Genomic DNA, 19,443 nt, shown 5'->3' with positions numbered 1-19,443 from the left:
TTCATTACACTGCCAACAAAGAGACCTAGTAGTGAGCAAGTGCTTGTCTACCCCATATGAGTTTCCTTCCAACATAGTCATCTACAATCTAGCTCTCCCTCTTTCATTGCACTGCCAACAAAGAGACCTAGTTGTACAGAGCTCTCCCACTTTTATTACATTGCCAATGGAGAGACCTAGCTACACACACACACACACACAATTTCTTATAGGTTCCCCAGGGCAAGAACTATTGTCTTTCATGGTCCTCTTCTAGTGCTATCAAACTCAATAAAAGCCAAGTAATATATTGCCTAGGAAAATAATTATTCAAGAAAGTCAAAAATCCTAATGGGCTTCCCTTATTCCCCCATTTGGTGTAACCTCTTGCACTTCTTTGAGTTCTTAACAAAGATTGGCAAAACTAAAACACCTTCATCTACTTAAAGCCTTCATAGTATTGCTTGAGATACTATTTGAAAGCCTTTGTCCATGTTGACTTCTATTGCAGAAAGTTTCTTCTCTGATACAAAGCTAATTTATTGAGTTTTGACTTTCAAAGAATCAATAAGTAAGGGGTTTAGAAAGGTTGTCCATGTTGACTTCTCTTGCACAGTTTCTTCTCTGATATACAAAGCTAATTTTTTGAGTTTCTCATTTTGAAGAATCAACAAGCAGAATTATAATGGTTGATAAGCTCAAAAATCCCTCAAAGATATCCATTGCCAGCAGCAATAGACCAACTAACTAGGCACATTTAGTTATGATCTCTTAGATAATCCCTCTACTTTGTTTTTCTAAGCTAAACATGCCACCAATTTTCTTGTGTGTGTAGTATATGTGATGTAAAAAATGGTGTTATCTTCTTCTCTCTTCGAAGGCGGCTAGATGCTCTTTAAAAGTATTAACTTAAGGCTATAAAACCTTAGACTAGCTATGTAAGAGAGGCCAAGTGGCCTCAAAAGATTAAAGAACATCATAGATTAAACACGTGGACTCTCACACGAGATGAGAGAGGAATGAGATACACAAATAGACTAATTGCATTAAAGAACATCTTTTGAAGCCAAGAGACCTCAAAAGATTAAAGAACATCATCGATTAAACATGCAAACTCTCACGCGAGATGAGAGAGAGGGATGAGATACACAAATAGACTAATTGTATTATTGCATGATCATACGATATAGAAGGTGATGGTTGCATGCTGCTTATATGCACCGGTTGAGATCTAGTTAAATGAGTGTTTCACACACGAGTGTGTTCACATTTCAACATTCTCCTTTTCATTTGGTAAAGTGCCATTGTCTGTGCAAGATGGCAAAATGAAGTACTTAGCAGATATACTTCATATTCTAAATATTACAAAGAACTTGGTTTTTGTGGATTGATGGTTGAGCATGGTCTACAAGTGAGGTTTAATCCTCAAGGATGTTTTATGGAAGACTTCAAAAATCAATGTCACTTGGTTGCAAAGGGTAACATAAATGGCTAGATGTCTACGTTGGATATGAACATACCTGAGGAGGTGAAGGTAGCATGTTTACATATGGGACATGTGTGTCATTATAGATATTGATATATGGCACAAAGTGCATTGGTCATGTGAATAAACAGTGGGCTGAAGTCTATGCAGGCCTAAAATATTATTGCAGGTTTAGTTGCACGTTTAGCAAAGTTTAAGGTTGATGATATGCATAAAGTATGTAACACATGCCATCTTGGTAAGTAGGTCAAACCTGCTTTCCTGCATGAAAAGCAAGTCATTGCAAGGCCATTAGATGTCATGCATTTGGATGTATGAGGACCAACCAAGACTGCAACAATTGTAGGTTGTAGGTATTATGTTACATTCATTGATAATCACACTAGGAAAGTGTGGGATTATTTCATGAAGAAGAAAAGTGAGATGTTTGCTCAGATGGTGGGGGAGAGTATTTATCCAATGAGTTCAGTGATTTCTTGAGAAAGTAGGGAATTAAGAGATAATTTACATGTAGGTACACTTCGTAAATAGCATTTACACTCCGTAACAGAATGCTATTTATAAAAAGGAAAAATAGGCACATTGAAAAAAGAAAAAATTAGCACATTGCAAAAAAGAAAAATAGGCACATGCAAAAGTGGCACGTGCCTTGATGCCTTTAAAGAATATGCCAAATTATTTTTTGGCAAAAGTGGTAGCAACTTCTATGTACATTATGAATTGGAATCGCACTACAGCTATTCATGGTATGATGCCTCAATAAAAGTTTATAGGTTTAAAACCAAATGTGTCTCACTTGGGTGTATTGTATATGTGCATGTTCCCAATGAAGTGAGAACAAAGTTGGATCCAAAGGTAAAGAAATGCATCTTTATTAGTTATTCTTTAGAGAAAAAAGGTTATAGATGTTATAATCCTACCACTCGTGAGATGCGAGTAAGTAGAGATGTTGTCTTTGATGAAGGCAACATAAGATGCAGATGTAAGAAGTAATGACACTGCCCCACATGTAGGGCAATAATCATAGGTGCTTAGTGGACCTGGAGACTCCACTAATAGTGGATCCAATGTTAGTCCATGGTTAGGCAGGTTTAGGGGGTAGGTGTAGGTACCCATGTATCTCACGCAAAGGGAAGGAAAAGGTAGATCAATATTTTGTGCATGATTTGTCACCAAGTCACTCACATGTGGATGGTGAGTCTAGTGGCCCTGAGCAAATCCTTAAGCAGTGATCCAGGTGTACGTAGGTCTACAAGGGTTAGATACCCTATTAACAAGTTGAGATATGATGGATATACAACCCATCATTATGCTTACACGGTTAAAGCAATACAGAAATTGGACCCCACTTGTTTTGAGCAAGCACTTGGATATAAAAAATGGGAAGATGCCAAGAGTAAGGAGATGGCAGCATTAGATGCAAATGCAACATGGGAGTTAGTACCTTTGCCTAAGGAAAAAAAGGTAATTGGATGTAAGTAGGTATATAAGGTCATGCATAACGCAGATGGATCAATGAGAAGGTATAAAGCAATATTGGTTGCCAAGGGTTATGCATAGACCTATGGCATTAACTATGAGGAGACATTCAGCTCAGTTGTGCGAGAATGGCAATCGTGAGAACTATCATTGCTATAGCTGCAGTGAATGGTTAGTCTTTACATCAGATAGATATAAAGAATGTTTTCTTGCATGGTGATTTACAAGAAGAAGTATACATGATGTAGCTGCCAGCAGGTTATGATGCAACCACCACATTATGAGAGTGATGTATACCCAGATTTTGTGTGCAAGTTACGCAAAGCCTTATATGGCTTGAAGTAAACATCTAGACATGATCAAACAAGATCAGGGAGTATCTTGTTACCATTGGATTTTGGATGTCCAATACAAATTTTTCACACATAGAAACTCTCTCTTTGTTACACATGCACGCACACATATGCATATACCTCACTCTCTCTCTCTCTCTCTCTCTCTCTCTCTCTCTCTCTCTCACACACACACACACACACACACACACACACACACTTACTCCATTTGTGCTCATATGATACGTGTAATGGCACAAATTGCATGATAGCCTACTTTACTAGGGTTCTTTACTTCTGCAACTCTTTCACATTTGACCTATGGGTTGTTGTGCGACTTTGCCATGCCTCTGTACATGAATGTTCATCATAACCCTACAAGGGATGGTGGTGGGAAGATACATTTTTGTGGCAACTGTTGCTTATGGGTTGTTGCGCGACTCTGCGGTGCCTCTGTACACAATTGTTCATCATAATCTTACAAGGGATGATGGTGGGCAGTAATGTTCTTGCAGCACCTACTGCTATATATATGATGAAGATGGAAGACTCCTCTGGTCTACCTCAGTCATGACCCATATATTAGAATGGAGGTGGGTTCTTTAACTCACTTAGCATGTATGCCTTCTTATTGAGCATTACACGATGTCTCTCACCCTTGCCTCTACAGGGGGTCTTTCTGCCCAGGTACACAAGTACTTAAGAAAAACACTATTTTTTTATACGTAAATAAGCTCAAATTTTGCAACTAATTAAACTAATCTATGGAAATATATTCATGGGCATCATTATGTGCTTTTAGCTCTAGATATTGCTTGATCAAAGCTTTTTTTAAATTGTTCTACATGGTAAGTATTTGAGAAAAATGAAAGAGTGTTGCTTTGAACTATGAATACACATGGTTATGAACATGGGTTCATTTTGGCCATGATCATCACTCTGTTTAGACTACATTTTCTCATACTAAAGATACACTACAGATGGTTATGAGTTGCTCAGCCCAAGGCACACAACATATTTACAACTATCCTCTGAAGCTCTGTTGATAGAGTCCAACACCTTACCCTCCTCAACTTGAATCAGCTGATCCTCTAAAATGCCTTCTTAGGTTAGATATGAGTTTGAACAACCTTGATCTTCAACCCTATCTCCTCAACTGACCTTCTTTGACAACATGCTGACCTAAACTGACCCCAGCTAACTCTCAGATGACCACTACCTAACTGTAATCTGATTCAGCTAACTGTTGTTGACCTCTATCAGATTCTTGTCCTTCAAACCCTTAGATTTTCCTCCAGAACCAGCAATCTTCAATCCTCAAATCTCTAGCTCTAGGACCCTACTGAATATGTTAGTTGTCCTCTACTAACTCTTATTTGACTTAGGTTTGACTAAACTGATTCAATTGATTCAGATTTAACTAAACTGATTCAGTTGACTTAATTGATTCAGATCTCCTTACCTCTATGTCCTTTGACACTTACAGACATTCAAACACCTTAAATCCTACAAAGATTAAACACTACAATCTCTTACCTCACTTTAATTGACCTTCAGCGCAACTCCAAGAGTTTTTGTAGAGAGAGAGAGCTCCAAGCTCCCAAGAGAGAGGAAAATTTAAGGGATAATAAAAAATATGATTATTTTAATATAATACTGGCATGAAATTATTATAGCTCCAATATTTGAGAGTCTATTTATAGGTGAGGGAGGCCACTATCCAAGTCCAACTGGGTTCTATAATTTTTCAGGTTCAGTTTGACTCAATTTGGACCAGTTTGGCTCCCTTTTTGATTTGGTTTGATCCAAGAGAGAGGAGAGATAAAAATAATTAATAGACCTTCTACTGAGTCAACTCTTCATCTTATGTGAGCATTTACTCATTTTGGTTCTATTCAAGTCCTCCTTCTATGTCTGTAGTAGGATTTCAAGATTGATAGAGACACGGACTGGCTCATAAAAAATTCATAAGATTTTAAGATATTAATGAATTTGCTAAATGGAGGTTATTTCAACATAAATTTAATGAAATGACTGTTGGATAAACACATAATAACTGGATGTATCAATACATGCGGTATTAAGTGCTACTTGGACTTACATAGGCTTTTTTGTTTTTAACTTGCGGAGATAGGGTGACATCTATAACAAGTGGATAGGTCCACTGACACATGTAATATGCATTCAGGCTAACAAATTGTTTTGTGTGTTTGTATGGATGCAGGTAACAAGACTTACCTTCTCTTCTCTTGTGGTTAATTTCAAACAAGCTTCCTTTGCTATTTTGATTTTATATCCACTAGATGCAACTTGTCATCATTGACCCTAAAATGTACACGACTCATAGCTAAACTTGTTTCATGTATAACATTTCTTTAAATCAAGATGGTATGGCTTCATGAATAGTTTTGTCTATTCATCTGTGGATATTGTATATGTTTTAAACTAGCAATACACACCTATACACAGGGTTGGCCTTAGGGCAAGCCTTAGGGCAACAAACCTAGCCTACTAGTCTTGATCCCTTTTGTGCTAGTCGGTAATTGCTTCCTCCCTGTCTTTATGCACTTGGTTGCTGACACAGGTGATAAGGGTCGGAGTACTACCCTCTAGCCGGGGTTATGGCTCACATTCCTTATGCTTTTAGCTGATTGGTTGAAGGAAGTCATAACTACCTCATTACCTTTCTCATACCTGACTCTTGACTATGTTAAGAGTCAAGAGTCAGGTATGGCCATTGCAGCGCTACTTGATTGCTTGGCTGACATTGCGAAGAGACTCCAATTGGAGTATAATGTCCATCGAGACATAGCCCAAATTCTTTCATTTATATTTATGGAAAGATTAAAGGGCATTCCATGCAACTGGCTAGATTAGGAATCCAATTGGATGACACATGACATCCTAATTGAATTATCCAAGATTACGGATAAATTTATGATTGTTGGGATGTATGACAAAGAACCCAACAATGTGTGACTTATATGCAAACAACTGGCATATAGGGAGGGTTTGGTAAGACTAACACTCTAGCCCTAAATAATTGGCCAGGACTTAAATTTAATCCGTCTTACTCATCGCTTTGATGAGGCAATAGGCCCATACTCATGAGGCCTACTGCTTCATTTTGACTATGGTGCCTGGGATGGGGTGGGCACACACACACACACTCTCTCTTTCTCTCTCTCTCTCCATTTGTGCTCATATGACATGTGTAATGGCACAAATTGCATGATAGCCTACTTTACACACACACACACACACACACACTCTCTCTCTCTCTCTCTCAAATGTTGAAACTCTCTCTCTCTCTCTCTTACATAGACACACACACATACACACTCCCCCACGTACACTCTCTCACATGTAGAAATTATTTCTCTCTCTCTCTCTCTCTCTCTCTCTCTCTCACACACACACACACACACACACACACACATACACACTCACACATAGACATTCTCTCTCTCTCTCTCTCTCTCTCTCTCTCTCTCTCACACACACACACACACACACACACATGCACTAATGCAAATGCACACTCCCCCCCCCCACATACACTCTCCCACACATAGAAAGTCTCTCTTTCTCTCTCTCTCTCTCTCTCTCTCTCTCTCTCTCACACACACACACACACACACACACACACATACACACTCACATATAGACATTCTCTCTCTCTCTCTCTCTCTCTCTCTCTCTCTCACACACACACACACACACACACACTCTCTCTCTCTCTTCTCACACATAGAAACTCTCTCTCTCTTTCTCTCTCTCTCTCTCTCTCTCTCTCTCTCTCTCTCTCTTACACACGCACGCATACCCAGACACGTACACTCTCTCGCTCACACACACACACACACGCACACGCACACGCACACGCACACACACACACACACACACTCTCTCTCTCACGCCGCACACATGTAAATATATATTATATATAATATTATGTTTAATTATATTTAGACACATATACCTATACATACATATGTAGGTGTATTTATAAATATAAATAAATTTATATACACATACATATATATATAATTTTAATGAATTAAATTTTAATGGATGGGGGTGCTCACTCTCAAATAAATGCATCTTACGTGTAATTTTTTTTGTCTTTTCTTTACAACTAGTTGGGAACCCGTGCTTTGCACGTCTTTTGAGGCTTCCAAAATCAAATTCTAAACCTCCTCCTCCCCTTTCCGAACCTCCAAATTCTTGCCACGTGGTAGATTTGCGAAACTCTTCCTTAAGATAATATAGAGATGAGCGAGAGAAAGAGACGGTACACCTTGAAGTTTCCATCATGAATCTTAACTTTTTTTTTGGGAAAATTATTTATAATATTAAAGCTCAACTTTTAAGAGGGAGCCTTGTTATATGCACATTATGTGTGCATATACTAGGAGGCTAACCCACATTAGGCTTGTGCGCATGGGAGCATGGAAACAAGCTCTAGTGGAGCATGGGTTAGGACTAACCTTAAGGGTTAAGGTTAGGGTCAGGCATCCAAGGATCACACATGGGAGATGGAGAGTCAAGAGTCACTTGAGGACCCTCCTATATAATAGGGGCATGGGGCACACTCAAGTGGGGGCTTAGGCCATGGTCTCTTGATGTTATCTTGAGGCTAGGTTATGATATGATGTTCTCTTGTATAGAGGATTATATCTACTCACCTACCATTTCACACTATAGCTACATGCTATTGGATTGGAGTTATACCTTTTGATGGTATGGGACATCAAGGTAAAGGTATGATGTACTTCATTATAATTCATGTGTGCATCCCTTGGGCTCGGGGGTGGTCGGGTGGATGAGTTTATGCCTGATTTATGCTGCATGTTTATGCATAACAATTATCTAGAGAGATCTTAGGGTTTTAACAGTGGTATCAAAGAAATCTCTAGTTAATTGTTGTTATTTTTTCTTTCTTATTGTAATTTTTAGTATTTTTTGAATAAATTTTTTGGTATTTTTTGAAGTAAATTTTAATATTTACTAAATAAAAATATTATTTTGTTGATATGTGTTAATGATTATCACGTGGATCATCGATATGGCAGTTGAAACGTGTGTTTCTTCTATTCAATGGACAAATAGATGTTGCGAGAAAATTTTGTGAGTTTATTGCTATTTTTTTTCTATTTTTATGGTTTAAAATAAGCATTAATGGAAATTTTTACCAAAATATTGCATATTTTATTATGGATATTTTTGGTAGAATGAATTCCTTGATTTTCTACAATTTTTAGGAATTTTTTTCTAATTATTTAGAAATTTTTAGAGCATTTTTATGGTTAAAAATATATTTTTAATACATTTTTACGGGTTTTCCGCGGAAATTCTTTTGATTTTCTATCAAAATTCTGCTGAAATGCAGTAGTGTGGGGCAGTCTATTGATGCATGGAATGCTCTCCCATGTGCATGGGATCCTCTTCGTCTCTCAAATCCGAATTTTTCTCCTATTTCTTCTCACGTGTGTGAACACCCTCTTACAAGGCACTTTTTGATTAATCTTTAATCATAATTAAATGATAATTATGATTAGAAAATATTAATTAAAACCTTAAGCAAACTCCTGTCTCTGTTAACAGAGAGGTGGAAGTGGAGAAGAATGGAGTATGAGGGGAATGGAAGAGAGGAGAGACGAGAGAGGAGAGGGCTCCTCCATCTCCCCCTATTTTTGAAAAGCGCCGCGGGGCAGGGGGGGACGCTGCAGGATGGCAGGTGGAAAAAAAAAGCCCCCCCCCATTATTTGTTTGTTTTTTTCAACATTGAAGGTTTAAAAAACCTAAAGCTTACTTAAGCTTTACTTTATATAAAAAGAGAGTTTTTTTTAATAAAATTCCAAAAAAGAGCTTTTGAAATCCTTTCAAAAAAGCTTGGAAAAGCTTGAAAAAATGAGAAAATATGAGAAAAAAATTCTCTAGAATTTTTTGAAATTTTATTTTCTTGGAATCTCTTGGCTTTCCGCATTCCCGAGAAACCTTTTGGCTTTCCGAATTCCGGAAAATCTTTTGACCTTTCGGATTCTGGAAACTTTTGACCTTTCACATTCCGATTTTTTTTGTCTTTTCATTTTCCCAAAATTGTTGGCTCTCCGTATTCCAGGAAAACCATTGGGATTCCAAATTTTTTTGACCGTTCGTATTTTAATGCGTTCGAGGTAAATTAAAAATTTCAAAAAATTCTTGTAAATTAGTAGAAAATTAGACAAAGGTTATTTTAAATTTCGGAAAAATGTGGGGTTGGTGTTTGGCATGTGGTGTGTCCATTCGGGCGCCCGTGACCATTCAAACTCCTTTAAAATATATATTTTTTGACTCAAAAAATTAGGAAATCCATTAAAATTATAAACTTTCATTGGATTTGAGAATTGGCGGAATTAAAAATTTCATGTGAACGATGGGATTCTCAAGAAAAATTAGGAATATTCTAGAAATTATTTTTAAAAATCCTAGAAATTCATATTTTTAAAATATCAATGGTATTTTGGCAAATCTAATTGCTAAAAAAATTCTAGAAAAATATAGGTTTGGAATTCCATAACATAGGTTTGGTGGAGTTTAAAATTATCGTATTTTGAGGCCCTATAAAATTAGGAAAAATTGGAAAAAATTTATGATAATTTTTTTTCTCGAGAATTTAATATTTTCGAGGGTTATTTAATATTGAAGTACGTTTTCTCGTGCTGACATTAGATAGATGCGGGTTATTTGTATATTATTAATACGATTATACCTCGTATTAGTAGATATTTATGTTTGGATTAATTCTAAATGATATTTTCATGATTTTTTACCATTCTTTTTGGACATGTTCCATACTTTTGATGGCTATAATCTGCGTTCAAAGTGTGTTTCACCTTTGACACTTTTCCATGATAATTTATTTTGCACTTATTTAAGTGTGGTCTATGCTTAATTTCCTAAGCCTAAGACAAATTCTATCATGGGTTAGTTGATTTGTTTGTTTTGGTGGATTTGATTGGATGTTTTTCAAGTTTTATTTGTACTCATCAGGTTCTGCCTAGATCACTTGTGTCTAGGGGTTTTTTATTAAGTGCTACACACGTGTTTCACTTGCTTACTTTGGAGTTTTGTTTGAACGACACTACGTTCATATACTCCGGATTGATGAGTTGGCCACCAATTTTAATGCTTCTTTTGGTATGATTAATGACCATTAAATAGCATGCATTAATTTTTATGATCAACTAAGGTTTTCATGGATTTGAGGAGCTTCTATGCTTTTATCCATGGTTTTATAAGGATCTTTTGAATAATATCATGTGCTTTAAAGGTAGCATTTGCTTTCGTTTTTTACACATGATTTTGGACTATGTTTCTTGTACTTTTGTACATATTCCAACTTGGATACCTAGTTGCTTATATATTTAGGTGAGGTATTTTTCTACCCAACTTTATTGTGTTTATTGGGTAGTTATCATTAGAAAGGCGTCAATAATTCAATTTCTTTTCTAATGATATACTCGAAAAGAGTTATTCCTTGATGTGGTCTCAGGTATATAGATACACGTTTTAGTATGTGAAAGTCTGGGGGGATAAGGCCATCTTATTCCTTTTATACAGGATTTTATTTATATTTCTTAGACGGCATACTAGGGAGTTTCAAATTGTTAAGGTATGTATGGGTGGTATCATGGTGGTATGGGACGCTAGCAATCCCTCACATATATTATCTTATGGGATAATTTGGGCTCAAGATTGTTGCTTTGCTTACATCACTTAGCATGTTGACCTCAATATTCAAAGACAAACTCATTTTTTGAATTCATTTAAAGTTGTTGTGTGGGCATTCTCTAGATAAACTTCTTTTATCTATAGCCTCCATGTATTGATGAGTGTAATCTCGTTGGCATTTTCACTTGTTGAAGGGCGTCGATGGATACCTGGTTCCTGTTGTTATAATGCCATGTTTTCCTACTTTATGCCGAATGGTTTACAACGAGAAAACTACTTTGAGTATGAATTGCTCTGATCATCCGCAGTTTGATGGGCAAATAGAGCGTATGAATCAGATTGTAGAGGATATGCTTCATGCATATGTCTCTGGAAAAGCATCAAATTGGGAAAAATATATTCCAATGATGGAATTTGCCTATAGAGATGGAGAGTCAAGAGTCACTTGAGGGCCCTCCTATATAATAGGGGCATGGGGCACACTCAAGTGGGGGCTTAGGCCATGGTCTCTTGATGCTATCTTGAGGCTAGGTTATGATATGATGTTCTCTTGTATAGAGGATTATATCTACTCACCTACCATTTCACACTATAGCTATATGATGCTGTTGGATTGGAGTTATACCTCTTGATGGTATGGGACATCAAGGTAAAGGTATGATGTACTTCATTATAATTCATGTGTGCGTCCCTTGGGCTCGAGTGGATGAGTTTATGCCTGATTTATGCATGGGTATCAACCTAGGGCACCTATTGATGTTGGTCTTAAGGACATCAAGCTTGATGCATCGAGGGATTTCTTGCGTGATATGCAAGAAATGCCGACCGAAGCTCGGGATTCTATCAGGAGTGCTCAGGATAGGGCACGGTTGTATGCTGATAGAGGATGCTCAACTTAGTCTTTTGAACCAGGAGCGTTAGTTTATTTAAAAGTTCCTAAAGATTTTCAGACTTTGTCAAAAAGGAAAATGCTCGAATTTATCTCCTAGATATTGTGGTCCATTTCGATTTATAGATTGGATTGGCACACGGTTGCATATGAACTTAAACTACCTCCACATGTCAGAGTTCATCCAGTCTTTCATATCAATAGACTGAAAGGGAAATTGGGAGGTGAGGATAATATAGTTACTCCTCAAGAACTCATTGAAGTCGAAGAATTATCCTATGTTCCACATGAACTTGATAAGGTACTTGAATTCAGGGAAAGGAAACTTTGTAGTTTACTAATCCCTGAGGTTAAAATTAGGTGGAAAGATAGGGAAATAGAGGATTCGACTTGGGAGTCGGTTGAGATTGTTCAGCGTAGTTCTCCTTCTTTTCATTGCAAGAGTGCAATGTTTTGAGAGAGGGGAAGTATGTTATATACACATTATGTGTGCATATACTAGGAGGCTAACCCACATTAGGCTTGTGAGCATGGGAGCATGGGAACAAGCTCTAGTGGAGCATGGGTTAGGACTAACCTTAAGGGTTAAGGTTAGGGTCAGGCATCCAAGGGTTACACATGGGAGATGGAGAGTCAAGAGTCACTTGAGGGCCCTCCTATATAACAGGGGCATGGGGCACACTCAAGTGGGGGCTTAGGCCATGGTCTCTTGACGTTATCTTGAGGCTTAGGTTATGATATGATGTTCTCTTGTATAGAGGATTATATCTACTCACCTACCATTTCACACTATAGCTACATGCTATTGGATTGGAGTTATACCTCTTGATGGTATAGGACATCAAGGTAAAGCTATGATGTACTTCATTATAATTCATGTGTGCATCCCTTGGGCTCGGGGGTGGTCGGGTGGATAAGTTTATGTCTGATTTATGCATGTTTATGCATAATAATTATCTAGAGAGATCTTGGGGTTTTAACAAGCCCCCTATTTTTTTTCTCAAGGAAATCATTAGATAAGAAGGGATAGCTCTCTTTTTGCCAAATTGAGATAAGATGAGATTAGAAAATTCAAATTTGAGAACGGGACATCTTGAAACTCTCCCCTTTCTCCATTGGTCGTGTCCCTCCTCTCCTTTGGCCACGTGGAAGGGGAATAGCTTGTGTTTAATAAGAGTATATATATAGATATAGATATAGATGGGCGGGGTTGATATGTCGTCAATGAGGATTCTTTCGCATCCATCTTTTTCTTGTGTTTAATAAGAGTATATATATAGATATAGATATAGATGGGCGGGGTTGATATGTCGTCAATGAGGAGTCTTTCGCATCCATCTTTTTCTTTCCCATTCGTTGTATTTTTTTTTCAACTTTCATGTTCTCTGAGGAATGAGCGATCGATGTGTTCACTGTTGTATAATTGTCTCGTTCATTGTGCTAGCATGCTTGTATATTTGTGTGGTTCATGCAAACATTATCCAAACACAAATGCAAAACGATGGCAGCGTGGAAACAGACCCTTAATCTCTAGGAAGGCAGGTGAAAGGATTAAAAAAACGCCTCCCGATGACACGCGAGAGTGGGGCCCGTCCACCGACACACGGAGCGTATCATGAAAATGGATATGCAAAATCTGACGTGGATGCCCTTTAATGGTCCGCGTGGCAACAGAATCGGTGCGAAACGTGCGCAGTGGGCCCAGGTCGTGAAGAGGCGTTGTGACGACGTGGCAAGCCAGCTACGCGTGTTTGCATAGCACCAACAACAAGGAGGGAAGACGAAGGTGGTGGCATATTTCGTCGCTTCATTTTGCTCGCCTTTGCCCCTGCTCCTGTTTCGTAAATCCTAACCCTAGCCTTTCCCTGAACCCAGCCATGGCTCTCCACCTTCTCCATGGGACCTTCCACATCACTGTCATGCAGGCCTCCAACCTCAGCGATGAACACCGCCACACTGGTGGCGCCCCCAAGTTCTTCCGCAAGGTCTGTACCCGCCTTAATCTCTGCATAATTTTCTGTTTTTTTTTTTTTTGCGTTTACCGGGGTTAGGGTTTTGGCAGAAGGAGGTGTACAAATTGGAAAATAAGGAGGGTTGATTCCGGGTTCAACGTGATTTCTATCCTGCTTTTGCCATGGTAGAAAGCAGAAGTGGCATGTAGCTAGGGGGAATGCCACTCACAGATACTTGAATTATGGCCAGTTTTGCAGTGTGCAAACGGAAAGTTCATGTGAGTGTTTTGGTAAGATGCAGGGCCAGATGTGGAATTTAGCTGGGGTTTATCACCACTTTTATTGGATACCTTTGGCATGAGTGTAGATCCGGACATATTGGCCATGGATCTGGGGTTAGATTTGTCTTTGGATGCATCGTTGCTCTAACTTGCTACAGTTTCCGGTGTGAGGCTTGCAAGATCCAAGGTTCCCGGATGTAGAGTCATCTTCATACCATGCCCTGCCGTGCTCTCTCATGTTCATGGATGAATTTTCTCACTGCATTTCAGGGTTTGTATGATGTGAAGCATAACCTCCTTTTAGTTTTATATCATTGTCTCAGAAAACTGCACTCTATCTGCTTCGATTCCAACATGCAGAGCTAAGATACATCCCTGAGATCATGGGGTGTTACAGTCAGCTAAAAGAGCAGTTACCTGGGATTTCAGGATGTGTGGACGTCTTATTGTCCCTAATCTCTACATTGCAAGTCTCGTAAGTAGCTAGTGTTGGGAAAAGTGATAGGTGAACATTTTTGGGAGAGCTTTTAGGAGGATGAATCAATATTATTTACAATAATAAAGGGTTGTGTGGCATTGTCATTTTTACGTGCTTAGGCTACTGAGAACAGTATTTCATCTTTACTGGATCTTGGTTGTTGATGCGGGATTGCACTTACACCTTTTTGGCTGGCTGTTATTTTTGCCTCTTTGATAACTTCCGATCTGCTAAATGGTACCCCTTCAGCTGGGCCTTTTCAAGTCCAATGTGAGCTTTTAGAACAGTTTGACAAAGGCAAGCAAAATTGCTTCCATGCTGCTGCAATGGTTTTAGGAATTCTTACTATTCAGAAGCCTGATTGGTTTTCTTACATGAGGAAGTCATTTTTCACTTTTTAAAATATGTCAGTGAAGCTTCCAGTATACCTGCAGAAACCCCATGTTACCTGTCATTCACTTGTTCTATGGTGTCTGAAATTTTCGGATCCATTTTAGTGACAAGGCTCGTTGGTTGTACAGAAAGTACTATTGGCATTGATGTCTACCGGCTAGCCTCTGGCATGAATTGGTAAAGTAGAAGTGAAAAATCTTTTTAACTGGCTAATGGTAGAGTTGGCAATTCTTCTGTTTGACTGAAAGTGCTTACAAGTTGTGTAAGGATGAATAGACTTTAAAAAATTGGGATGTGTAGATCTGCCAATGTGTCCCTTGCATCAATTGGAGCATATAAATATGTTTTTGGTGACTAGATTTGAGGTTACAGATTCACCAAAAGGCCTATTTGCCTCCACCTATTTCTATTGTGCAAAATGGTTTTAATACTGTTTTTTGGGTGGATTTGATCTCAGCTGATTGAAGGTGTGGAGGACGTTATCAAGCTGGGGAAAGGTTCAGGCAAACTTTATGTGTCGATTGAAATGGAAAGTGCTCGAGTGGGCCGAACTCGAATCATAGCAGGCGAACCCATCAACCCAGTGTGGAATGAGTCATTTCATATTTACTGTGCTTACAATGTTGCGAACGTGGTGGTGATTGTCAAGGATGATAATCCAGTGGGTGCAACAATATTGGGAAAGGCCAAGATTCCTGTTACTGAAATCCTATCTGGGGAGGAGATTGATCAATGGTATGACCTCTTCCATGAGGATGGAGAGGCACTCAAAGGGGGCGCGAAAGTTCATCTCCGAATGCAGTACTTTGACATCTCAACGGATCCATTTGTTGGCAAAGGTGTGATAGATGGAAGATATCCAGGTGTTCCCTACACGTTTTTCCGGCAATGGAAAGGATGCAAGGTGACTTTATATCAAGATGCTCATGTGCCCAACAATTTCTGCCCCAAAATCTATCTGAGTAATGGCCAATCATATGAGCCACACAGGTGTTGGGAAGACATTTACAAGGCAATAAATGGTGCAAAGCATCTGATCTACATTACAGGCTGGTCTGTGTACACACAAATAGAGCTGGTTCGTGACAGGGAGAGGCCAATAGAGGGCTCAGAGGGATTGACACTCGGGGAACTGTTGAAAAAGAAGGCAGCAGAGGGGGTGAGGGTGAATATGCTGGTGTGGGATGACAGGACCTCTGTGGGGGTTTTGAAGAAGGATGGGCTGATGGCGACGCATGATGAGGATACAGAAGATTTTTTCAAAGGGAGTGAGGTGAACTGTGTGCTCTGTCCAAGGAATCCTGACAATGGATTGAGCATGGTGCAGGAGATACAGATCGGCACTATGTTCACACATCATCAGAAGATTGTTGTTGTAGATGCCCCCCTGCCCAGTTCTTCTAATGAAGAGCAAAGGAGGATCGTGAGCTTTGTAGGTGGTATTGATCTTTGTGACGGTCGTTATGATACTCAGTTCCATTCTCTTTTCCGAACTCTAGATACTGTGCACAAGGCTGACTTTCACCAGCCCAACTTTCCTGGTGCCAGTTTGAAGCTCGGTGGTCCCCGAGAGCCTTGGCATGACATACACTCCAAGCTTGAGGGTCAGGCTGCGTGGGATGTGTTACATAACTTTGAACAGCGTTGGCAGAAACAAGGACGGGAGGGCAAGCTGTTGACCTTGCAGGAGATTTCAGCCATCGACCCTCCTTCACCAGTGATGTTTGCTGATGACCCCAGCAGCTGGAGTGTTCAGGTTTTCCGATCTATAGATGGAGGGGCTGCATTTGGTTTCCCTGACAACCCAGATGATGCTGCCAAGGCAGGGCTGGTGAGTGGAAAGGAAAGTGTCATTGATCGGAGCATACAGGATGCTTATATACATGCTATCAGAAGGGCTAAGAACTTCATCTACATCGAGAACCAGTACTTTCTTGGAAGTTGTTCAAGCTGGGAGTCAGAGCACGATTCGGGTTGTTCTCATCTTATCCCCGTTGAGCTTGCTTTGAAGATAGCAAGCAAAATTGAAGCTGGGGAGCGGTTTAATGTGTATGTTGTAGTGCCTATGTGGCCTGAAGGTGTGCCAGAGAGTGGGTCTGTGCAGGCCATATTGGATTGGATGCACAGGACCATGGAAATGATGTACAAAATTATCACCCAAGCATTACAGGCCAAGGGGCTTTATGATGAAAGCCCACGAGACTATCTCACCTTTTTCTGCCTTGGAAATCGTGAGAAGAGGCTTGGGGATGAGTATGTCCCTCCCGACAGTCCTGAGAAGGACTCTGATTACAAGCTGGCCCAGGATAACAGGCGGTTCATGATTTACGTACATGCAAAGATGATGATAGGTGAGCAATGCTATTGTTTCTTAGAGCTTTCTAAATGTGACCTCTTGTGAAGTGGGGGGCTACTCTTGACATGATAGGCTGTCTTAAAAGCTTTAATGTATGGTAAAGGGTTTTTAATCATTCGTGGTCTGGAGTATCTTCATTTCTTTGAGCTGCAAATTCTTGCCAGACTACTGAACCTCTTGTGTTGACTGCTTGTTTGGTTATTGCAGTGGATGATGAGTATATAATCATAGGATCGGCAAACATCAATCAGCGGTCGATGGATGGAGGCAGAGATTCTGAGATTGCAATGGGAGCTTATCAGCCGGCCCACACGACTGTGACTGAAACACCGTCGCCAAAGGGGGATGTCCACGGCTTCCGAATGTCATTATGGTATGAGCATCTAGGCCGCTTGGACAACACCTTTTTGCAGCCTTGGAGCTTGGATTGCATTCGCCAGGTGAACTCCATTGCTGATGGGCTTTGGGACCAGTTTGTTGCTGATGAGCCTGTTGATCTTCCTGGACACCTCCTCACCTTCCCTGTTGCCATCTCCAATGATGGTTCAGTTACAGAGCTCCCGGGTCGTAAGTACTTCCCTGACACCAAGGCCCCCATCCTCGGTGCCAAATCTGCACTCCCCCCAATTCTCACTACCTAAGACCATTCCAAAATCATCTCTATTTCTTCCAATTGTTATTCAGAGAGTGTTGTATTCATCTTACATTTCCAGTCAGACATAATCATGTGTGTTCTGTTTGTGCTATAATCTCTTTCATTAGTGGATATAAGCATGCTTATGTATGTATGTGTGCATGTATGCTATGTATGTGCCTCATGGAAGCTGAATTATACAGCACTCTACATGCTTGCATGCTTTTTCATTTCAGGATTGCTGTGTATATGCTGGGGGTGCATATGCATGTGTGTTACCTACATTTGAAGGCCTCTCTTTGAGTTTGGATTTGGTTGAAGCTCTTAGAAAACTTGTGCATATGTGCTAGTGAAAGAAAGGGAATGGGTGCACTTAACTGGAGTACCACGGCGGCACTCATTATGGAGTACCACATGCACTCATAAAGGGAGTACCACCATAGCCATGAGCTAGGGAGCTCCAAGGTTCAACATCCAAGAATAATACCTACAACCTTAGTCCATATTATCTTTTATACCTTGGGCCTATTTCATACCACATGCCCAACTTTTGGCAATAGGCCTATCCTGTAACCTAATATGAATCGATGCCACATCATGTAGGCCATATAGACCCAAGAGCAAGCTGTCCTCCGTGTTCTTGAGAGCATAACACCACCCATGAGAGCTATAACTGCACATAATACTCTCTAAACAGTACACCAATTGCTTCACATAACTCCTATGAGAGTCCATGTACTCATAAGCTCAAATTAATCCTTCATGGGGCTATCAGAATTGTGGTCCCAAGAAATTCCCGCAAGCATAGAAGCCACCTTGTGCTTATCTTTCTTATATTATGAGCATTTACAAGACCCTCAAACCCTTCCAACATGGAAATGGGTTGCCATGAAGCTTCCTCATAAGGTAAACCTTTCCAGTTGACCAAGTATTCCATGTAGTTGACCAAGTATTCCACATGGAATGATTGCGAAGCACTCTTTTCTTTTGCTCATGATGCTCTTTGGCACATACATTATGTCTTCCTCATCTATAGGAGATACCTCATCCTGCACTTGCACATCTGGATCTACACGAGCCTTTAAGTGACATGATATTCATCACGTATCTTGCTAGTAGATGGAAGTTGCTCAACACCTTGTAAGGTCCATAATATCAGGTAGAGCAAGCTCTATGTTTGTGCGAACGCCTTTGAGAGGTCCATATCTACTTTTTGGAATCCTCAAGGACACCAAATCTCCATCTTTGAATTGCCTTGGCATAGCATATATCTACCATGGTTATTGGGGACGGCCACGATTCAAATCTTCCACCACTCCTCCGCTTACCTACTCCTCCTACTACCACCTTTTCCAAGACACTTAGTTGTAGTAGGATTCAAGAAAACTCTCCCTCTTAGCTCCTCTTCCATCTCTAGCCCCCAAGAGTACCTCTCACCACATCTCTAGATTCTACTTGTAAGGAATCG

At 39.8% G+C, this 19,443-nt stretch overlaps 1 protein-coding gene across 4 annotated transcripts; it reads left to right on the top strand.

Moving 5' to 3' along the window:
* The first annotated feature begins 13,648 nt into the window (after window positions 1–13,648).
* LOC147613025 (phospholipase D alpha 1-like) lies at window positions 13,649–18,090 on the top strand. 4 transcript variants are annotated; one of them, XM_086782320.1, is made up of 3 exons: window positions 13,649–13,866; window positions 15,443–17,336; window positions 17,549–18,090. In XM_086782320.1, the coding sequence occupies exons 1-3, from the start codon at window positions 13,759–13,761 to the stop codon at window positions 17,980–17,982; spliced, it is 2,436 nt and encodes an 811-aa protein (XP_086638446.1). In that variant the 5' UTR covers window positions 13,649–13,758; the 3' UTR covers window positions 17,983–18,090. The 4 variants fall into 4 exon arrangements, with proteins under 4 accessions (XP_086638446.1, XP_086638449.1, XP_086638448.1 ...); XM_086782323.1 differs by lacking the exon at window positions 13,649–13,866 and adding an exon at window positions 13,944–15,162; XM_086782322.1 differs by lacking the exon at window positions 13,649–13,866 and adding an exon at window positions 13,957–14,111.
* Window positions 18,091–19,443: the final 1,353 nt, after the last annotated feature.

Source organism: Cibotium barometz, chromosome 44, assembly GCF_041138505.1.
Source record: "Cibotium barometz isolate CiBa-2024 chromosome 44, ASM4113850v1, whole genome shotgun sequence".
NCBI lineage: Eukaryota > Viridiplantae > Streptophyta > Polypodiopsida > Cyatheales > Cibotiaceae > Cibotium > Cibotium barometz.
This window is presented reverse-complemented; position numbering and strand designations above follow the sequence as displayed.